Source organism: Callorhinchus milii, unplaced genomic scaffold (assembly GCF_018977255.1).
Source record: "Callorhinchus milii isolate IMCB2004 unplaced genomic scaffold, IMCB_Cmil_1.0 Scaffold10, whole genome shotgun sequence".
Taxonomy (NCBI): Eukaryota; Metazoa; Chordata; class Chondrichthyes; order Chimaeriformes; family Callorhinchidae; genus Callorhinchus; species Callorhinchus milii.
In genome coordinates this window covers 6,128,129-6,148,615 of record NW_024704751.1, presented here as the reverse complement: position 1 = coordinate 6,148,615, position 20,487 = coordinate 6,128,129, and the positions used below count along the sequence as shown (strand labels likewise).

At 51.3% G+C, this 20,487-nt stretch overlaps 1 protein-coding gene across 2 annotated transcripts in view; it reads right to left on the bottom strand.

Annotated features, from left to right (window-relative positions):
* The window catches only part of acaca (acetyl-CoA carboxylase alpha), a 58,885-nt gene that overhangs the window by 11,445 nt on the left and 26,953 nt on the right, over positions 1 to 20,487 (bottom strand). For both annotated transcript variants that reach the window (XM_042338382.1, XM_042338381.1), the window contains exons 35-49: positions 19,027 to 19,068; positions 17,483 to 17,698; positions 16,863 to 17,018; positions 16,184 to 16,387; positions 15,632 to 15,679; positions 14,900 to 15,055; positions 14,299 to 14,445; positions 11,710 to 11,979; positions 11,074 to 11,171; positions 10,529 to 10,649; positions 9,793 to 9,903; positions 4,221 to 4,364; positions 3,583 to 3,703; positions 1,983 to 2,079; positions 3 to 99 (exon numbers count right to left, since the gene is read on the bottom strand). In XM_042338382.1, the coding sequence (XP_042194316.1) occupies positions 3 to 99; positions 1,983 to 2,079; positions 3,583 to 3,703; positions 4,221 to 4,364; positions 9,793 to 9,903; positions 10,529 to 10,649; positions 11,074 to 11,171; positions 11,710 to 11,979; positions 14,299 to 14,445; positions 14,900 to 15,055; positions 15,632 to 15,679; positions 16,184 to 16,387; positions 16,863 to 17,018; positions 17,483 to 17,698; positions 19,027 to 19,068 (2,028 nt within the window). The remainder of the gene's footprint in view (positions 1 to 2; positions 100 to 1,982; positions 2,080 to 3,582; positions 3,704 to 4,220; positions 4,365 to 9,792; positions 9,904 to 10,528; positions 10,650 to 11,073; positions 11,172 to 11,709; positions 11,980 to 14,298; positions 14,446 to 14,899; positions 15,056 to 15,631; positions 15,680 to 16,183; positions 16,388 to 16,862; positions 17,019 to 17,482; positions 17,699 to 19,026; positions 19,069 to 20,487) is intronic.

Below are 20,487 nucleotides of genomic sequence, written 5' to 3'. Positions count from 1 at the left end.
ACCTTGGCTTCCGAGTCCAGGTTTGCAGGGTCTGCTGGGATGGACAACTCCACCGTCCTGGTCTCCACGGCAACCACTCCAACCGGAATCCCTCCCAATCTGGGTTCGGAGGAGGGTGGGGGGGGGGTGGGTGGAGGGGGAGAGGAGTTGAAACAAAACATCAGTCAAATCTCACTGAACGAGGCCCATTGAGGCGTCACACACGGAGAGCTCCCAACAAGTGGTTGAGCAGTTTGGGCAATATGGCCACCAATACACACACACACAACAACAACAACTTGTATTTATGTGGATGGAGCCCTTCACGTGGGGCAGTGTCTCAGAGCTTTGTAATTTTTTAAAACTTTTTTTTAATATATAAAGTAACCTTATCATAACAACCCTTGTGGTTGACAATAGCAACGTTCACATCGGGAGCACAACTCAAAGCCCTTCAGGATTTTACCGTGAAGTGTAGTAACTGTGCCTTTCTATGAGCGAAAGCGGCGGCCAATTTGCACCCAGCAACGTCTCACAAGCGGCCATGAAGAGAGCGACCGATTTTATCTGGGGGAGGATTGTCAGCCAGGACGTTGGGTGAAAGCTACTCCCTTTTCTTTTGGGAATGTTCCAGATATCATTGGGGCATCAACATGAACAGGCACAGACGGGACTTCAGTTTTAACGTCTCATCCCTCACACCCCTTCCAGCCCCCCGCCCCCCCCACCACACATACACACAACCAACATACACCCCCATAGATACACATACGCACACACACACACACGCACACACACACACGCGCGAAAAGCCAGTCATCACAAGCGCTAATTTCCTACATCTCCAACAAGCTCCCTCTAGCAGTCACATCTCCTTAACACTCACTCCCCCGCCCCCACCACACCGACAATGCTGTTGAATCTCACACTGAGGTAAAGAGTAGGCGCTTTGGGCAAATTTGTCCAAATTTGTGTTTACAGAAAGCATTTAAGACTGGCCTTTCTTCTCTCTCTCTCCCCCCCCCCCTCACCTCCTTTCTCCTCTTCTCCAACACCCACCTCTGCCCCCCCCCCCCAAAGAAAGATAATAACCTGTGAGTGGTTCAAGCTGAGCTGCTTTTTGTCTCCGGTACTACATGTTTGCCGTCTGCCTCATTTACACTTACATGCACTTTAGCGTTGTGTGTCGTTGAAAGCAACTGGATAATTGCGATCATTTCATCGGGACGAACAAAGGCACAGCCATTTATCTGTCGCTGGGAGAGTGTGTCAGCCCGAGAAATGATTTGGGGGAAGAGGGGGAGTGGGGGGGGGGGGGGAGGGAGTAAGAGTAGTAATGAAGCTGTGTAAGACAGCGAACTGCACACCTTTATTTTTAATGTTCTGCTAAACTGGCGATTGGCTTGCTTGACCACGAACCCCCATCACCACCCCACCACCCCCCCGTCCCCCCCAAACACACACACACACACACACACAAACACAACACTCACCCCCTCCAAGGTGGGAGGGGGTGGGGAGGGAGTATTGATGTCCACACCACAGTCGGTCAAAGAGATGAACGGCAAGCTCAATCTCCCTGGCGGGGGCTTTTCAATCCATAAATAACCCCCCCACCACTCACTCCCTCTACCCCAATACCGACTCTGCACCCATTAGGGGGAGTTTCTGTTAACACTTCAAGACTATTTCTTCATGGTCCAGCGAGTGGGAAATCAGGACGGATTGTTGGCTGTGGGAGAGAAACGAGAAATGAAAAGGAAATGGCAGAATCCCGCAGACCCTGGACATCTGAAATAAGAACAGAAGTGGCTGGGAACACTCAGCGGGTCAGGCAGCATCTATGGAGAGAGAGGAAAGTGAGTTTCGGGTGGATGACCTTTCATCAGTCATCGCCCCGAAGAGTTTACTCGTTTTCCTCTCTCCATAGATGCTGCCTGACCCGCTGAGTGATCCCTGTTTTTATATTATTGCTAATAAAAAGGGGAAATAGTGAGGGTTACCTTGCTCTTCCCACCACCACAGTCTGTGCCCACGGCTGCATGATCTCCATGAAGGAACCGTAGTCAAAGAAGCCATTCTGCCATTGTCCTTTTTGCGCTGGGGGGGGGGCGAAGAGAGGAACCGTTAAAAATCAATGCGCTGTTTGTCTTGAATCGTTCTTTTTTTGGATCAGCCGGACGTCTGACAGACACACAGACACACACACCACACCCACAGGGGTAAAGGCGAGTAATTGGAGTTGAGGTACAGATCAGCCATGATCTAATGGAATGGCGGAACAGGCTCAAGGGGCTGAATGGCCTACTCCTAATCCTGCGTTCCTCAGCACAGGACTGGAAAAGGGGCAAGGCAGGGGGGGGGGGGGGGGGGGAGGGAGGGAGGGAGGGAAGGAGTAAAGGAAAAATATCTCAAAGCCAAGCACACACAAATAAAAACAATTGGAAACCAAAAGGTTTAGATAAAGCGACCGAGTTAGCTTAATCACTGTGGCGGCATTTTAATCAACAGCCCCAGCTGTAATTACCATATGGTTACTCTCCATTCCAATTGATGTGACATTGAGCGTCTGGTATAATGTGACCATCAATCGCGCAGTTATCTGTGAGTCAGGTGTCGCTGACTTGCCTTTTACATTCCAAACCCGTGTTTGTTGTCAACGTGAAGAATATCGGCGCGCCATCTGCTGTAATAAATTACTTTCACTTTTAACCTGGCCCAGATCCGAAGTAGCTGATCGCTCGGAATCGCGCTTGCTCTTGAACCTCTCGCTAAATTAGGAGTTGGGGCGGGTGGGGTGGGGGGGAGAATTCATCGAGAAGAGTGCTGGTGCAGGCAAATAAATCTGTGACGGGCACAATTACTTCACTGCGGGGGGAGTGGGTTAATGATTGCCGAAAGCTAGCGTCTGCGGCAAGGAATCCCGAGCCCGTTCTTTATCCTGATCCCCTCCTTCCAACTGGCGGCCCGCGGGCCACATCTGGCCTCCTCCCCCTCCCCGCCACCCCTCACTCCTTCCATTGCATCTGGCCCACCCGCTCCCTCCGTAACCCGTAAACGTTTCTGCTTTCAAAAGCCCTTCAACCGGCTCACTGCTCACCCCCCCACCTCCTGCCCGCCCGCCCGCCCCGCCACCAGTGTTCCTGTTATGTCTCTGTAAAGTGCTTTGAGATGCACATCTGCGCGATGTTGTCCTACGTGAAAGGTGTTGCCTAAATGCACTTTGCTCTTGTTGTAGTGACAATCTTTGCATTTGATGTAGCGCCTTATCACCTCGTTGAGAACGTCTCAAAGCTCTTCACACAGGATATGGTAGTGGATCGACTGTATATTTTATGGGCGAAACGCAGCAGACATTTGCACGCGGCAGTCAGAGTCCCACAGTCGTGGATTGAGTGACCTATATTTTTTTTTGAGGGATCTTTACCCCCAGAAAGCGATCCGCCAATCGACTAACAACCAGATTCCTTCTTACCGCTAGTCAAACAGAGACGTGTGGAGTAAGGAAACTGGCCTAAAGTATCACCCCGCCCGGAAATCGAACCCGGGTCCTCTCGCTTGCGAGGCGAGCCCACTAACCACTCCACAATTCCCTTTACTTACTTGGATGAGGACGCCCAGCGAGCATCCACCGTGGGTCATAGGGAGCTTTGGTTGGGACAAACTCGACCGTCCGGTCGATGGAATCCTTAGGGTTCAGGATGGGCACCAGACTGGCTGTGTCCTGTGTTTATAAAAGAATCTAATCAACCCACAGACACAGACGCTCACAAAAGGAACCAAACTCGCTTCTAAATTGCTCTAAGAAAAAATATATATATATATTGATCCCTTGATGGAACTCAGCCCGTGAAAAGTGTCGACTCAAACCTAACGATCGATGGCTGTGGCGTGGTTGCTGAATGCATCACGGAGCCTTGAAAACCCCCGAACAATGAGCATCTTGTCAGAAGAAAAGAGAGAGAAAGAGAGGGGGGGAGTAAGAGAGAGAGAGAGAGAAAGTCCCTTCAAAGGATGATGAGGGTTTATCTGCGGGAGAGCGGAAAAATCTTTTGATTGAAATCCTTGGCTTTTTGAGTGCAATCGCTCACCAATTTGGGAGGGAATTATTTCGAAATAAAGAGAGGTGGTGGTGTGGTGGTGGGGGGCGGGGAAGAGAGACCAAATGGGCTGAAAAGGGGCCGCCTTCATCCGAAACCCCTTCTGGAAATTCTCCTCTGAGTACAACTTCGAGCACAAACCTTTGGCATGTAGGACAGCCACTGGAGGATGATCACAACTCCCTCAAAGTCATCAAAGACGGTTGCGTGGGTCACTCCATTGTTGTGCATTATCTGGATTCCCCCCAGTTGGTTGTTGGACGTGTAGACCTCTCTGCCAAGCACCTTTTGCGACGGAAAGAAAAGGAAAATCAACACGTTAAAGATGTCTCCAAATAAAGCCCTGTTGCTTTTTGTTGGCACTAAGGAGCCTTGGATATTAATAATAAAGCTGGAGTTTCGGAGTGTAGTGGTTAGCCCGTTCGCCTCACAAGCGAGAGGACCCGGGTTCAATTCCCAGGTTGGGGGACGAAACCTTAGGCAAGTTTCCTTTACTCCACACGCCTATGTTTTCCTAGCAGTAAGTAGGAACTCGGGTTGTTAAGTCGACTGGCGGATCGTTTTTCTGGGGTAATAATCCCTCACCTCCCCCCCAAAAATGTGGTCACCCAATTCGCGACCGTTTGTGGGAAACTGCCGTGCGCAATTGACTGCCACGTTTCGTCCGCAAACAAAACAAAAACAGTCACTCCACTTTGCAATATTTTCTCTGAAGAGCTTCGAGACGTCTCGACGACGTACAGAGCGGGAGGAGGACCAGCCTTCGAGTCCGGTTGTTAAGTACCAATTATTAAGAGGGCTGTTTCAAGGTCTGTCCCTCGCACACTGGGCACGCAGGAGTGCCAGAGGGTAATTGACATGCTGGGGATTTCTGCTGAATTTTCTGAATGAGAAGCCCATTGAATTTTAATGACTGTGAACTGTCATTTCCCGAAGACACATTAATCCCAGGCGAGGGAGAGACTGCTGTGTGTGAGAGAGCGAAGGTGGCCATTGCGATAAATTAATCAAGATGGTTCGGGTGGGAGAGGGGAAACGGGTGGGTGGGGGAGGGATGCGGGGGTGGGAGAGGGAGGATTAAAGAGGGTGGGAAAGGAGTGTTGGATAGAGAAGGATGTGGAGGGGGAAATCCAGATTTCCAAAATGAAATCTAAGCAAAGTGGGTGGGAGGGTACTGCCCGCCAGGACACCATGGGACAAACTCCCTTCCTCCTTTCCACGGGAAACTTTGAAGGTCCACCCAAATGGACGCAGAAGTCGCAACGCAGTAAAACCCGCCTAAGTCCGACGTGCGGAAATCGTACAATCACTTAAGCCGTGCAGCTGCCCAAGTTGCGCTGAATTTCCTATTACGGTATAAGTTTGACGCAACCCATACTTTGCACAAGTGGCATTAAACGTAAGGTCCAACTGATCTGACTCGTGTTAGTGTATTAAAGAAACACGTTTCCACCAGATTATTTTCTCGAAGGCTGGTGCATCGAACCGTCAGGGGGCACCGGTCGAGGAAATACAATGGGACACGCACACAGACGCCTTTCCCCCCACCCACCCCCCACCCGCTTTCCCCTACATCCCCTCCCTGCTCTCCTCACTGCTTTCTGCGAGACAGTGAGCAAGTGCTGGGCTCCATTAATGCAAACCGCACGAGTCAAAAAGTAGAGGGGATGTGAACCAAGTACAGCGTAACCTTGAGGGGGGGGGAAGAATAAAATCTGCAGCCACACAGTGACGGACGCTTCAATCTTCTGTCAGGGGATAAAATTCTTCACGATATTCATTGTATTTTTTAAATATGTTTTTAAAAAAAAATAAGATTTTACGTTTCGAAACGGCATTTACTCAATTAAGGGCTTTATTTTAAAATGAAGAAAATTGAAAAAAATTAAATAAAAAGAAGCAAAGAGATATTATCCCGACAATAATAATACAAAGTTCTTTAAGCTGATTCTTGCCGACTTGCAAGAGTCCGGTAGCGCAGTGGTCAGAGCAATTGCCTCGCAAAACCCGGGTTAGATTCCTGGTCGGGACGAAACCTTAGGCAAGTTTCCTTACCCTCACGCGCCTCTGTGTACCTAGCAGTCGTGTCTGTGCCCATTCAGGTGACGCTATCTGAAAAGAGAAGGGAGCTTCTCCTGGTGTCCTGGCCGACAATCCCCCAGATAAAACTGGTCACTCATTTCATGGCTCAGACTGTGGGACGTCACTGTGCCTACAACTACAGTCACTCCACTTCACTCCACGGTAAAATCCTTTCAAGCGCTGTGCGCAATTGGCTGCCAGAAAATACACAACATATCCTGTGAAGCGCTTTGAGACGTCTCAACGACGTGATATCAATCGCATGTATTATTATTACCGGCCAGGTGCAATTGAAAGAACCTGAACAAGTCTGTGCCTTCGATGATTGCCTTCGCCCCACCTGCACCACCCCCACCTTCCCCCCCAGTTCCAGATTACCCTCTGCGTTCCGTCAATGACCCCAGAGCTGATTTAATAGAAATGAGGTTGCCTGAAGGTTATGTCCCGCATCCGAGTGTTGCAACAGTGAGTAAGTGCTGCCCTCGGAAAGCTTCCAAGACAGCCAGAGAACATCCCCGTCCATTACTGGCTGCTTGTTTAATAGCAGCGGGCTGCGATTTGCCCTCCGCCCGCCCTCCTGCAACTGAACGCAAAACAGTCCCGACTTCAGTACAATAATGAGATCGGAAATCGTGCCTTCGAGACAGACCGGGGGCCTCGGAAACTCACGCTGCCGCGTTTTGGACGCGCTGGGCTATTTATTTATTTATTTATTTATTTACTTATTTACTTGCTTACTTATTTATTTTAATCAAACAAAGCAAAAGGAAAGTTGCAAATCTCCTAGACAGAACGCAAATATTAGCCAAGCTCCAGGGAAAGGAGAAAATAAAAATGATTTACTGGATGTGAACCCAGATCTCGTCTGTGCTCAGATGGACGCTAAATATACACCCTAATCTCAAAAAGAGATGGGAGTTTCCTCTCCCTTCCCCGCTCCCCCGCCACCCCTCACACGCACTGTGTCTGGGATGATAATTCTGCAGATAAAACTCTGGTTATTCGCTTCATGGCTGTTTGCGGGACGTTGCCGTGTGCAAATTAGCCGCTGGCGTTTACCTACATCCATCCCTTTTCCACCTCCTTCCCCCACTCCCGCTCCCCCCCCCCCAACTCGTGCCCTCCACCGATACATCTCTCTTTATTCCTGGCAAACTGAAGTGTTCACATTATTGTATTCATCTGCCACAATAGACACTGTATCGCCCAAATTGACAGTAGTTCCACGTGAATTTACTCACAGAGAAGGAAAGCGACAGACAGAATGAGAAAGAGAGAGAGAGAGAGAGCAAGAGAGAGAGACAGAATGTGAGTGAGCGAGAGTGCAAAAGACAGTGAGAAAGAGCAAGATAGTGTGAGACAGAACGTGCGTGAGAGAAAGAGACAGAATGCGAAACAGAGCGAGTGCGGAGAGAGAAAGGGAACGTGAGAAAGAGAGTGAGAGAATGTGTGTGTGTGTGTGTATGTGAGAGAGAGGGGAAGAAAAAAGCACCGCATCAGCAAAAGTTTTCATTAAAATTTTAGACAAATGATCTCCTTGTCCTTCTCCCCCACAGCCTGAGGCTCCACGCTATTTCTATGCAAATAACAACCTGCGAGTTTATATCCTATTATTTCCACCGGAGCCAGGCCAACATGACCTGAGACGCAAGAGAGGGAGGGAGCGAGTGGTCGTTGAAGTGTGAAAATATATATATATATTTTATATATCCACACACACACACAACGCCAGGAATCAGAGCCGAGAGGAGAGAGAGACAGACAGAGAGAGGAGAGAGAGAAAGAGAGAGAAAGCAAAACACTGGGAGAACATATTTATTGAAATTCATTCTGTGTCGATGATCGTGCTCAATCCATCTGCTTTATGTTATCATTTGCATTTCATGCCTCCTGGCTTGGATGTGCTGATACTCTGATGATGTGGTGTGAGGCCCACATTATCATTATTTGCAATTTTCACGCACAAGGTAGGGTCAGGGGACACAGACATTCTCGTGGCTGTAGCCCCTCTTTCGCTGCGAAAAGGGATGGAGGGGAAAGTGACACTACCCCTCCCGACCCACCCCCCCAGCACCTTTATCCACCCGCACACATTTCCGCAGCAAATTAAAGGCGACCTCTCGATACAAGTAAGATTCGAAACCCCCCCTCCACCACCACTCCTTTTCCTCCCCTCCCTCTCTCTCACTTCAAAGACCAGGGCTCACAGGTCGCCTGAATTATACCAGAGAAATTTGTGTCTCACAGCAACGAGACTCTCTCCTCACAGACTCCACACCACAGGGTCACACAGACAGGACGCGATGAGACAACTCGATACCCCTCGCTTTCCAAAATACCTGCCCTTACCCCCACCCCAGCTTTTAACCCCTGCCCCCACAGTCCTCTTAACATCCCTCACTCTCCCCCACCTCCTGCTTAATAGCTTGCTTTATATCCCTCACCCCATTCCCTCTTCTTTGATACCCATCATCAACCCACCTCACTTGATACCCTCGCCCCCCCCACCCCCCCTCACCTGATACCCCTCACGTCACCCGGAAAAAAATCGAAAGCGCCAGAGTGAAAGCCAGAAAATAGAGAGTGAGAGAGAAAAGAAAAGAGAGAGAGTGTGAGTGAGAAAGGGAGAAAGTGAATGAGAGAGATAGAGAAAGAGAGAAAAAAAAGAAAGAACGAGTAAAGATGGGGAGGGGGGGGAGGGCAAGGAAAAAAAATCAGATGGTGGTGGTGGTGGGGGGGGGGGGAATCTATTACAATGAAAACAAGATTACGCTGCTATTCTGAGGCAGACTTGGTTCTCGTACTTCCCAGCGTGTTCAGACGTCGCCCTGCCATTGACGACTCGCATCCTATTCCCGTCTAATCTGAACGAACCCGCCTTTTTGGTAACATTAGGTGAGTTTACATAGCGCAGACTCCATTAGGGTCCTCTCATTGTGTGACGAGAGGCAGTCTTCCTTGCGGGTTATTAAGGGGGAGGATTTCATTAGGAAACGGCCATCGACACACGACTGTCACTCAGTCACACCGACACGCCATAAATAATTCATCGTCTTCAAATAAATGCCGAGGCTCCAAATGGAAACACAAACCGGTTGTGCAATTGCCATTTTTTTTTAAAACACCTCTCAAGTATTTTTTTTGGTACTTGACTTGACTTTAGGATGTGATGAGGGAGATCGAAGGAGTAGTGGGGGCGGCTTTTTAAAGGTTATTTTCCTTTGGTCAGTCAGGTGTCTGACACACGCGAGCGGAATTGGACTGAGAGTTCTATGGATTGTTGTGGGGGGAGTGGGTGGTGGGGGGGGGCAGGGAGGGAAAAGGGGAAGAAATGCAGTTACGGGTTAACTGCTGGGAGTTTAATCAGCTAAAGCCACAAGTTTGCCGTTGAGGGCACTGTCTGCTTGCCCAGGTACTCTCTCCCTCTCCCCAAAAAGGATCGTGACGTTTGTTGGGCAAGGGGTATCGACGGATTCGGGGCAAAAGGCGGGTAAACAGGAGCCGAGGTGTGGATCAGCCATGATGTAATAGAACGGTGGAACAGGCTCGAGGGGCTGAATGGCCTACTACTGTTTCTACGGTCGACTCAAACCTCGCCCCCGCCACAAGGAAGAGAGATCGCAACTCTTACCTTGTTCAAGGCCCCGGCTCCAGTCAAGATGATGTGCGAGTTCTCCACCTGGATGGTCCTCTGTCCGAGACGGACCAGATAAGCCCCGATCCCGATTGCACGGCAAGTGACCTGAGGAGAATACAGGCAACATAATAATAACATAATAATAATCCTTGCATTTGATAGAGCGCCTTATCACATCGTTGAGACGTCTCAAAACTCTTCACAGGATACAGCAGGACCCCTCGAGCCTGTTCCGCCATTCAATTAGACCACGCACTTCAACTCCAATAGACCGTGCAGTGTAGTGACTGTGTATTTTGTGGGCCAAACGCAAAATAAGAGTCTGCCTGCCTGTCAGAGGGTCATCTCAGCGTCAGGCACGGTAACGACACTAACATAAGGCTTGCGAGACAAAAGAAGACCAAGGTCCATCCAGTTTGCCTTCCACCATCCTGGCACATGTCGTGTTCCAGACTATATACTGTATCTCACGATATTATTTCCTAACAGAAATCGATCTTGTTTGCTTTTGAAAGGATCCAGCCTTATCTTCTTCCACCCGTCTCCCTAGGAAGCCAGTTCCAACCATTCGTGTGTCTGCGGATCTGCTTTGAATTTACCCGACCTTCGGTCAATCGCAGGCCGTGTCCTCTGGTTCTAATGTTCTGGACCAGATTGAAATCTCAACTTAAAACAGCAACGATGGGAAGGCCGTTCGAGACGGTTTGACGTCATAGGAGCAGAGGCTTACCAGGTTCATGGTGATCGTCTCTTCGTATGCCAACGATGATTCCCCGGCAATCATTCCTGACCCCCTCAGGTTCTCCACCCCCAGACCGTCCTCCTTCCCGATAATGTCCGTTATTTTGTACCTGAAAAATTAAATCATCGTGAGCCACCGCTAAACCCTCTACACGTAACTTTACAAAGTCCCCCATCCGTCCCTCTGTCCAGGCCCCCCACCTCAGTGAGAGGCTGATCCCAGCCCCCTCCCACCACATGCCCCCCCACCACCACCCTGTGAGAATTGTCCCGTGTAAGTGATGACGGGTGGAACTCAGTTTGGTTTGGACGCAGTGATTAATGGGTTTCCACACGTCAAGACAACCGACTGACCCACGCCCCCAGCCCCCCACCAAACACCATCCAAAAATAACACTGACCGCTGCCCACCCCCCAGTTAGGTAACATTTGCATGACGAGTGACAAGTGTAACCAGAAACGCTTGCACTGCTGTACGTGGTCTAAAGTTTTGACCCCCAAATACCGCCAAAGCTTTCCAACGTCCCCACGTACCGAGACTCTCCCTTGTCCTCCACGTGCTCACAGTGCACGGAGTTCAAGGCGCTGACTTTCTTATAGTCCTGGGGTGTGAGGTACAGATACTTGAACCCCTGTAAAGGAAAGAGAAGCTCAACTACAACAACTTGCATGTATATACTGAGCTAACGCCTTCGGTACAATAAATTCATAATAATGACCCTGGGATTTGACATCGCGCCTTATCTCGTCTTCGAGACGTCTCGAAGCGCTTCGCAGGACGTACTGTAAAGCGAATCGACGGTGTATTTTGTGGGCGAATCGCGGCAGCCAATTGCGCACAGCGACGTCCCCACAAATGGTCGTGAAGTAAATGACCAATTTTATTTTTTTTAATCTGAGGGACTGTCGGCCAGGACACCGGAAGAGAGAGAGAGAAACTCCCTTTAACGTCCACCTGAACAGGCCGAAGGACAGGTATATCCTTCCACTTCCATCTCGAAACCCACAATTACAATTGTGTAGCGCCTTTCACGTCGGGAGGACGCCCCAAGTCGCTGGGTTCTGCCTCCCCCGTCTTACTCAGTGGGGGCACTTCACAACCCAACAACTCCCCGAGCGGAAAAAGTTCCCCCTTAAGCTTTTCCCCCTGGCAGCGATTGGGTTTAAGACCTTGTACGGGTCGGTAGAGTCCTCCCAGGCCACGTGAAACATGTGCCTGATCTCCTCGGCCAAACCGATCCTGGCTCCGCTGTTTGCCGCGATATAAATGCGCGGGATGCCCTTGGATCGGGCGAGCTCGGAGGCCCTCAGGAACAGGATGTCCTCCTGCGGCCCGAAGGAGCCAATCCTGTGGGTGATGTCGTTGCTGATGACCACGATGTCCCGACCCTTGGGGTACTCGGGAGACTTGAGGTGCATCTTCCAGGCCACCATTCCGATCTGCAAGGCAACGCAACACACAACAGGCAAAGTTACCACAACAACTTGCAGTCACACGGCACCTTTCACGTCGCGAGAAACGTCCCAAGGCGCTGGACAGTCGAGGAATTGGACCCGAGCTGGGAGTTGGGTTCAGACAGAGGGCAGGGAGTAGGAAGGTGACCGGTACGGCGAAGGTCTTGAGACGGCCCTTGAAGGAGGCGAGGGAGGTAGAGCTTAGTGCGGGAGAGGACACGAGCTGCAGAGTTCCAAGTAATGTGCAGCTGGTACCGCTATGCGGAGCAGAGACTGAGCCTGCAGAGCAGAGGAACCGGACACGTTGACGGAAGTTTTAATAGGTCGCTTAGGTCGGGAGGAGGAAGACCGTAGAGGGCTTTAAAGGTGACAACAACAAATGCAACAACAACAACAACAACAAAACCGCCACCAAACAACAACTTGCACGCTTCATATCATGATACGTAAGGTAGGTTTGATCTACCTCCTGCCCAACCTCGAGGGCAGAGCAGCTGCTACGTGGGAAGAAAGCTACATCGCTTACAGTTCTGGAAGTTGCAGAAAGGTTCGCTTTTGAATTTAAAACTACACACACACACAAATAATATCTCGCGCGGAAATAACTTTAGTGGCGAGAGGTGCCACCTAGAGCAGATATCGTGGAACTGCGTATGGGAAATTCACGGTTGAGCCCCCGCAACAACACTGCATAGAAACCCCAACCTGCCTTATAATAACAACAACAACAATCCTTGCATCTGATATAGCCCCTTGTCATGTCGTTCAGACGTCACAGAAGCGCTTCACAGGATACACCGTAAAGTGCAGTGACTTGTGTGTTTTGTGGGCGAAATAGTGCAGAACAAAGAAGGGTTAAAAATAGTTGCCTGGTGCCTCTTCATTCCCCCCCACCACCCCCCCCCCCCCCGCAGCCCACCCCCACCCCAAACACGCACCATTCCTCTGTCACAAAACTCCGCTCTGCTCATTAATTACTCCCTGTGCAGCGTAAAGCCAGGTCCAGTGTTATAAATGAGTCTTTTGCACCCAAAGCTCAAGCCTTACGTGACAGCACTGAATGAGCACTATATTAGAAGGTGCTGAGAGCTGCATGAAGTACCATTGCACAGAGCCAGGCCGAGACACTTCTCGCTCGCTCGCTCATACGTCTACTTTCTCTCTCTCTCTCTCTCTCGCACACGCTCGGGCCCTGGACTGCGAGCAGCGCTGTGTAATTTGAACCAGGAGCGAGCCAGGCTCCTCTTGGGAATCGTCTCATTTCCCCACAGTTTTCATCAGCCGGAGAGCGAGCGAGCGAGCGAGAGAGAGAGCGAAGCAATTTTTTGCGGCTGGCGTTAACCCCTCGCGGTGGGGAGTGATTTTTGGTCCCATCCTAGGATCATTCAGTCGTTTACTCTTCTCCTCCCCCCCCCCCCTCCACCCTACTCAACCACATTCAATAATAACTAATTTTTATATTATGGGGGAAAGTGAGGTGGGTGGGGTTTGGGGGGGAGAAAGCACCCTTCTCTTTTTGAGGATTGCCACAGGAATCTTTAATAAAAAGAAATAATAATAATCCTCGATAATGACGCCCTCAAAGAGTTTCGCGGGTATTTACTGTGAAATGCGGCGATTGTTCTTTTGCAGACCAAAGCGGGAGCACAAGTTGACTTGCGCTCAGCGACGACTCTCACACACAGCCGTGAAGTCAGTGAGCAATTTTATCTGGTTGGATTGTCGGCCAGGACACCTGGGGGAGAGGGGAGGGGGTGCAGGAGAAATTCCCTTCTCTTTTCGAACAGTGCTATGGAATCTTGCTATGGAACATCCACCTGAACAGGCAGACGGGACCTCGGCTTAACGTCTCATCTGAAGGACGGCACCTCCGTCGCCTCACTGGAGCGAGAGCCTGAACTACCTGAGCGGATGTGAGGATTGAACCCGCAATCTCTGGACTCGGAGGTGGGAGTTCTACCAACTGAACGGACACACACACACACACACACACATCATAAAACCATAAGACGTAGGAGCAGGAATAGGCCATTCGGCCCCTCGAGCCTGCCCCGCCACTTAATAAGATCATGGCTGATCTTCTAACCTAATTCCATTTACCCGCCCTATCCCTTAATCACTTTCGGTTTTAAAAATCTATCAACCTCAGTCATGAATATGAACGCACACAGACACACACACAGACGCACACACACAGAGACACACACACGCTCTCTCCCCCTCTGTCCCCACCTCTCTCTCTCTCCCTCGTGTTTGTGGAGGCTGGGGTGTGTGCGCGTGTGTTTGCTCCTCACTCCCACTCACCTCGTTCCCTCCCGGAAGTCGGTTCATCTGCACCAGCTGTCCCTGACTGTCCAGCACCAGCTCCGTGTATGTCAGGATCTCGGTGGACAGGGAACATTCCGGTAAATGGGCTTGGATTTCCATCGAGGTCCACAGTTTGAGTAGAGCCTGGGTGAGGGCGGCGGGGATGGGGGAGAAGAGCGAGCGAGAGAGAGAGGGGGGGAGAGAAGAAAGCAAGTGAACGAAAGGACTGTTTTTGAACAGAACAAAAGAAAAAGATTCCTATGAAAAGGGACATGCGTGTGGATTCATGCGCTCTCAGGCAAGCGCACATGAACGTTATATTCACACATACGTGTACGCTCGTGCGCACTGGCACATGTGCTTTTGCGTACAAGGACGGCCCCCAGAATCTATACAACAACAGGTTACATTTGCACAGCACCTTTTACGTCGGGAAGTGACGTCCCAAAGCGGAGATAAACTACCTCTATAAAACGCCAGAGTTCTCCACCGCCATCACAGAACGAGGCCATTCGACCCATCGTGCGTGTACCTACAGCGCTGTCCACTCTATCCTCCTCCCCCCGCCCCCCCCACCCCAGCCTAGTAAACGTTTTACCTGTCGGAACATTTCCGGAAAGTCGTACACGTAAGTGGTTCCGAGGGACTGAGCCTGGAAACGTTTAGACTGGAGCAGGTCCTTGGTGACGTAGGGTGTGTTGATCAGCATTCCGTGCAGAGGACCCTGCTTATCTCCGTAAGCCTGGAACATGATCTGTGTGTATACCAGCGGGCGAGAAAGACAGAGACACAGTTAGACAGGGGGGAGATGAGAAGGCGGGGAGCGGGGGGGGGTTGGGGGAGAGAAGTTGGGGGTTGAGAAGGGGCAGAGAAAGTGGGGCGGGCGGGGTGGGACGGGGGAAAGAACCTTTTATTGTTTTGTCTTGAAAATATTTTTCCACAAAAGTCGCTCTGTTGAGATGTTAGAGGCGCCAAAGCTCAATCTTAAAGAATGTTTCTCTTGGAGAGAGAGAGATTACCTCGACCTGGTTCAACCCCCTCCCTCCCCTCAAACAATACACGCTTCGTCTACAACAACATGCATTTATATCGCACCCCTCACCCCCCCTCGCTCTCTCCGCCCTCACTCCTCTCTCTCCTGCCCCCCCCCCCCACCCACTCCCCCACCGCCCCACTTCACTCTGCTCACGTGTTAATTCCTGAGAGTTCAAAGAACTCGGACACGTCATCAATTGCATTTGTGAGGCGAAAGGTTCTTTTAAGAAGAAAACTACGAGAGAAAGAGAGGAATATCTCAGGGTAAGAAAAATATCAGTAGTAGACAGCTCACCTCTCTGCCCTCTCTGCCACAGGGATTGGTGTATTGTGTATGGGGGACCTGAAAAGAGACAAAGGATATGTGCGAGAGCGAGAGAGAGAGAAAATAATATTAAAGTTTTTTGTAAAAAAAAGACAAAATAGTGATAGTAAAACTATCCTGAGCTCTCATCAACCCCACCCTCACCCCACCCCACCGGAGGAAGGGAGATTCCATTAAGCCGACCTGGCAATAATAATTATATACTGAAATAATATACGATAATATTCCTTGCATATGATGCAGCCAGGGCCTGATCACGTGGTGGAGATGCCTCTCAAAAGCGCTTCACGGAATACACTGTAAAGTGGAGTGACTGTCCATTTTATGGGCGAAACACGGCACAGCCAATTGCGCACGGCAGTCGTGGAGTGAGTGACCGTATTTTTTCTCCCCCTGGAATCATTGGTAACTGGACTTGCCCCCCCACCCCACCCCTCCCGAGACCCTGCTTAATCTAAGATCGCGTCGCTTTGCAACAAAAAGATTCAGCGCAAATCCCTGACATCTCCCCGGCTCCATCACCTGTCCGGTCCTGGAGTTGGTCACCTCCTTGTACAGGCTGATGTCTAAGTAGTAACCGGACTCGTTGGTTAGGAAGAGGCGGATGGGAATGGCCTTCCCCGTGGGAGTCAGGCGGATGTTGATCTTCAGCTCGGCTTGGAGCACCCGCAGTTTCCACAGCCGACTGCCGTACCTCATCACCATACTCCGCACGGACTCCTCAATCTGAAACAGCAACAAATGACAACAATTTACACTGCGCCCTCCCCCTTCTCACGTCGGGAGGACGTCTCAAAGCCCCGGACAGTCGGGGATTAGGGGGACCCGAGCTGGGGGGAGGGAAGGGGGGGGGGGTTGGGAATCTGGAGGGGTGGAGGGCAGGGAGGGGTTAGGGGTAAAGAGGGTGACCAAAGGCGCGGTCGAAGAAGAAGCAGATTTTGAGACGGGAGTTGAAGGAGGGAGGGAGGCGAAGGGACTGTGGGATGGAGTTGCAAAGGGTGGTGGGGGGAGGGAGAAACGTGGAGCGGAGGGAGCGGACAGGGAACCTCATCGAGAGGCCGGTCAAGTCTCCAGTCAACCCTCTCTCGGATCAAACGTTGGTGAATGGCGGCCCCCGCCCACCACCCCACTCCCCCGGGTCAGTCACCAGTTAACCGCGCTCTCGGGTGAAGGGAAGATAAGTGAAGCGGGCTGCCCCCACCTTGGAGGGGTCCATGATGACCGTGGGCACGAAGTTGAGGAAGATGTGGTTGCAGTCGGTTCGCACGTTGGTATTGTTAAACGCCACCTCCAGTTCGTCCATGGCCTCCAGCAGCAGCCGCTCCCCTTCGTTCTGCAGGTACTCGAACGAGGCCTCCTGCAGCCGGAGTAGGAAGGACACACGGCGTTAAGAGTGAGCGAGGTATTATTTCGGGGGGTTGGGGTTGGGGTTTGGGGGGGTTTGGGGAAGCGAGGCTGAGTAAAACTCAGCGAAAGAGCGGGTTCCCCTTTAAGTCGTCGTCGGGGAAGACGCCTCAAAAAAGCCACGACCGACTGTGGAAACCGCTGATCGGACCCAAACGGTGGAAACCAAACCTATTCTCTCTCTTCGGGGAAAGAGAGATGAGTCTGATACAAACAACAGCCCCCCTCCCTCCACCCCCGGACACCCCGGAACACAACCCCACCCCCCCCCCAAAAAAAAACAATCGACAGTACGTGGACGAGTCGGGGGGTACGGGGGTTAAAGGCAGAACCGGGCCGTGGGTATCGGAAGCCCGACGAGGAACGGAACGGCACAGCGACATCCGCGACCCGGAGTCCCCTCGGGCTCGCGCTCACCTTGGTGACCAGGTCGGAGTGGCGGATGATGGCCCGCACGAAGAACCTGTAGTCCGTCACCTCGGTCCCCGCCTCCACCTTGGCCGCCCCCAGGTACAGGTGCATCTTGTGGTTGGCACAAGGCATGGCTGTCAGGTCGAAGTTCCGCATCCGGTTTAGCTCCAGCTGGAAAGCCAGAGCCGGCTCCAGGTGCCGGTAAATCCTGTCCTCCTCAAACTGTTGGGGTGGGGCAGGGGGTGGGGGAGAGGGGAGAGGGAGGGAGAGAAAGAGTGGGGGAGAGAGAGAAGGTCACAAAGAAAAAGAAGCAATTGAGTCACTCCACAAAGCCCATCTCAAAGCGCTGTACAGGATTTGACTATGAAATGCAGGGGTCGTTGTGCATTTGGTGTAGCCTTCATCCCCCCACCCACCCCCCACCCACACCCACCCCTACAGCTCAGCGGGTAGCCCTCTCGCCTCTGGCTCAGAAGGTTGTGGGTTCCAGCCCCCGCTCCAGCACGCGCAGCTCGGGGCCTCTTTAAGGCTGATTTGTCAAGAGGTGAGAATCCGCAGTATGGGTTCGGAGACACCGGGGATGGAATTCCCGAGCTGGGGAGTGGGAGTGGGAGGGGGTGGGGGAACGGTGGGGTAGTGGGTCGTGGTGGTGGTGGTGGGGTGGGGGGGAGGGGGGGGGAAGGAGCGCGTTGTGGTAACTAACCGAGCAAAGCTCCAACAAACCGAGAGTGTCAAGTCCTCGTCATCCATTCCGCTCTGAAAGGTGACAGCGCGAGGCAGGGCAGTGATATTTACGCCTCGTATTTTATTTACAAAGCAGGATTAGACGCACAAGCCACATTACCCGAGGGGGCAGTGGGGGGGGGGGGGGTGGGGGGGGGCGCGGAGGGATAATCTACTTCACAAAAGCAAAGGACTCCCGAGCTCTGATACGCCCCCTACTGTGTTGACTGATGGAGCTTTTTGTGATCAGGCTTTTACATCTCATCAACCAGAAAGAACCGCGCAGGCACAACACTCCCAGGTTTGGAGACTATTGCAGCGCGGTTCTTCCAGTATAATAAAGCTGTCTCTCTCTCTCTCTCTCTCTGTGTCAGCCATTTCACCCCCCCCACTTCTCCCCACCGAAAAAATTCTAGAGCTGCGCAAATACCTCATGCTCTTAGCCTTAAGATCGCGCACTTAAAATCGGAGATGGCGTGGAAATTTGGTGCGAGAGTGGACGCGGGGCAAAGGAGGCGCTCTGCACGCCTGCTTTGGAGTTTCACGAGAAGAAGCCTATTTTGCGCCGGTTGTATTATTATTAATAATAATAATAATAATCCTTGCATTTGATACAGCGCTTTGTTGAGACGTCTCAAAGCGCTTCAAGGAATATACTGTAAAGTGGGAGCGAAACACGGCGAAACAGTCATGGATTGAGGGAGCTTTACTTTTTGGGGGCGGGGGTGGGGGTGGGAGGAGAGTGTTACTGGAGGATGCTTCACAGGACTAAATGGGAAGTGTAGTAACTGTGTACTGTATCGCTCCCAGTACCTTAAGCTGCTTACCTTGTCTCTTGCTCGGAAAGTAAAGAACTTGGGGAATTCTCTCTGTTTAAAAAGAAAAGAGGGTTTGGGGAGGGGAAGAGAAACACGGAGCACGGTTATTGTGCATTTTAAAAAAATCACCCCGAGCAACGACGTGACATGTGAGAGAGGGCGGCAAATAACCCAAAAGCTCTCGCGCTCGGAGCGCAGGGGGAGAGAGAGCGAGCGAGCGAAAGAGAGAGCTGTAAATCAACATCAGCGCCCAGCAAACGATCAAAGACAGCAAACGATCAACGATCAATAGTGTGTTCGAAGGCAAGCGCGGCAGCCAATTTGTGTGCAATAGTGTCCACAAACAGCCACGAGGCGAAGGACCGATTTTACCTGGTGGGGAAGGGGTGGCGGGGGAGATTCTCGGCTGGGACACCGGTTTGTGTTTTTTACTCCCGTGGAGGGCAAGGAGGGTAGGGGCAGGAGGGCGGCCGAAAGAAAGCGGGGGCGAAGGGGAGGATCTTGAGACGGGCCTTGAAGGAGGCGAGGAAAGGAAAAACAAACTCCCTCTCTCCCTTCCTCCGCTTAAATCAAATCAGTGCCAGTTACATTAAACCGAGCCCTGAAGATCAGTTGAGACGTTTTGGGGAGGGCATTAGCTCCTGCTGTGAGCCGAGTAGTCATCCATTTCCGAGACAATCATAATAATGTGCTTAATTTAACTGTTGCAGGCGCCCCGCAACTCAGCAAATGTGAAAACGAGCAGCAAAAAAAAAAAAAAACGGAATCATTTTAGCCAGTTATTGCATTGATAATCAGGTTAAATGTTAATAAGAAGAGATTAGCTACTTATTGAACCATCTACTCAAACCAAACTCTCCTCCTCTCTCCAACTCAATTCCCCCCGCCCACAGCCCACCGCCCCCGCCCACCCACCATCCTACCAATCCATCTCCCCCCCCCCCCCCCAGGATGCTTATTAAAGAGACAGTAAATAAAATTAGCGAGTAAAGGGTTCTGCGGATTGTTTTACATTAATGGGGGAAGGAAATGTACAGGGAGCAGAAACAGCTGACCGTCTCCCCTTCTGCACCGTTAAGTGCGTAATATTAACCGTTTCCCAGGATTTTAATGTGGTAGATGTAGACCTGATATTGCTCGTGGTCTTAGCCTCTGGGGCAGGGGGGTGGGGGGGGGGGAGGGGTGGGGGTAAGAGTTTAAGAGGGTGAGGATCTCGAGCAAGATACTCTAATCGAGGCTGGATTTTCGCAGAAGAGTTTCCAAGAGTAACAAAGTTATGAGGTTCCTCTCACCTAGGGCCTTGTGGAGACAGAGTGTGTATGTATTATATCAGACAGTCCCAATCGCTGACTGCCCAGCGCCTTGGGACGTCCTCTCGACGTGAAAGGTGCTATAAAATGTAATTTTGTATTGTACTGTAAAGTCCTGATAACTCGACCCTGCCTCTAACTTGCCAGTAACCACTCGGGG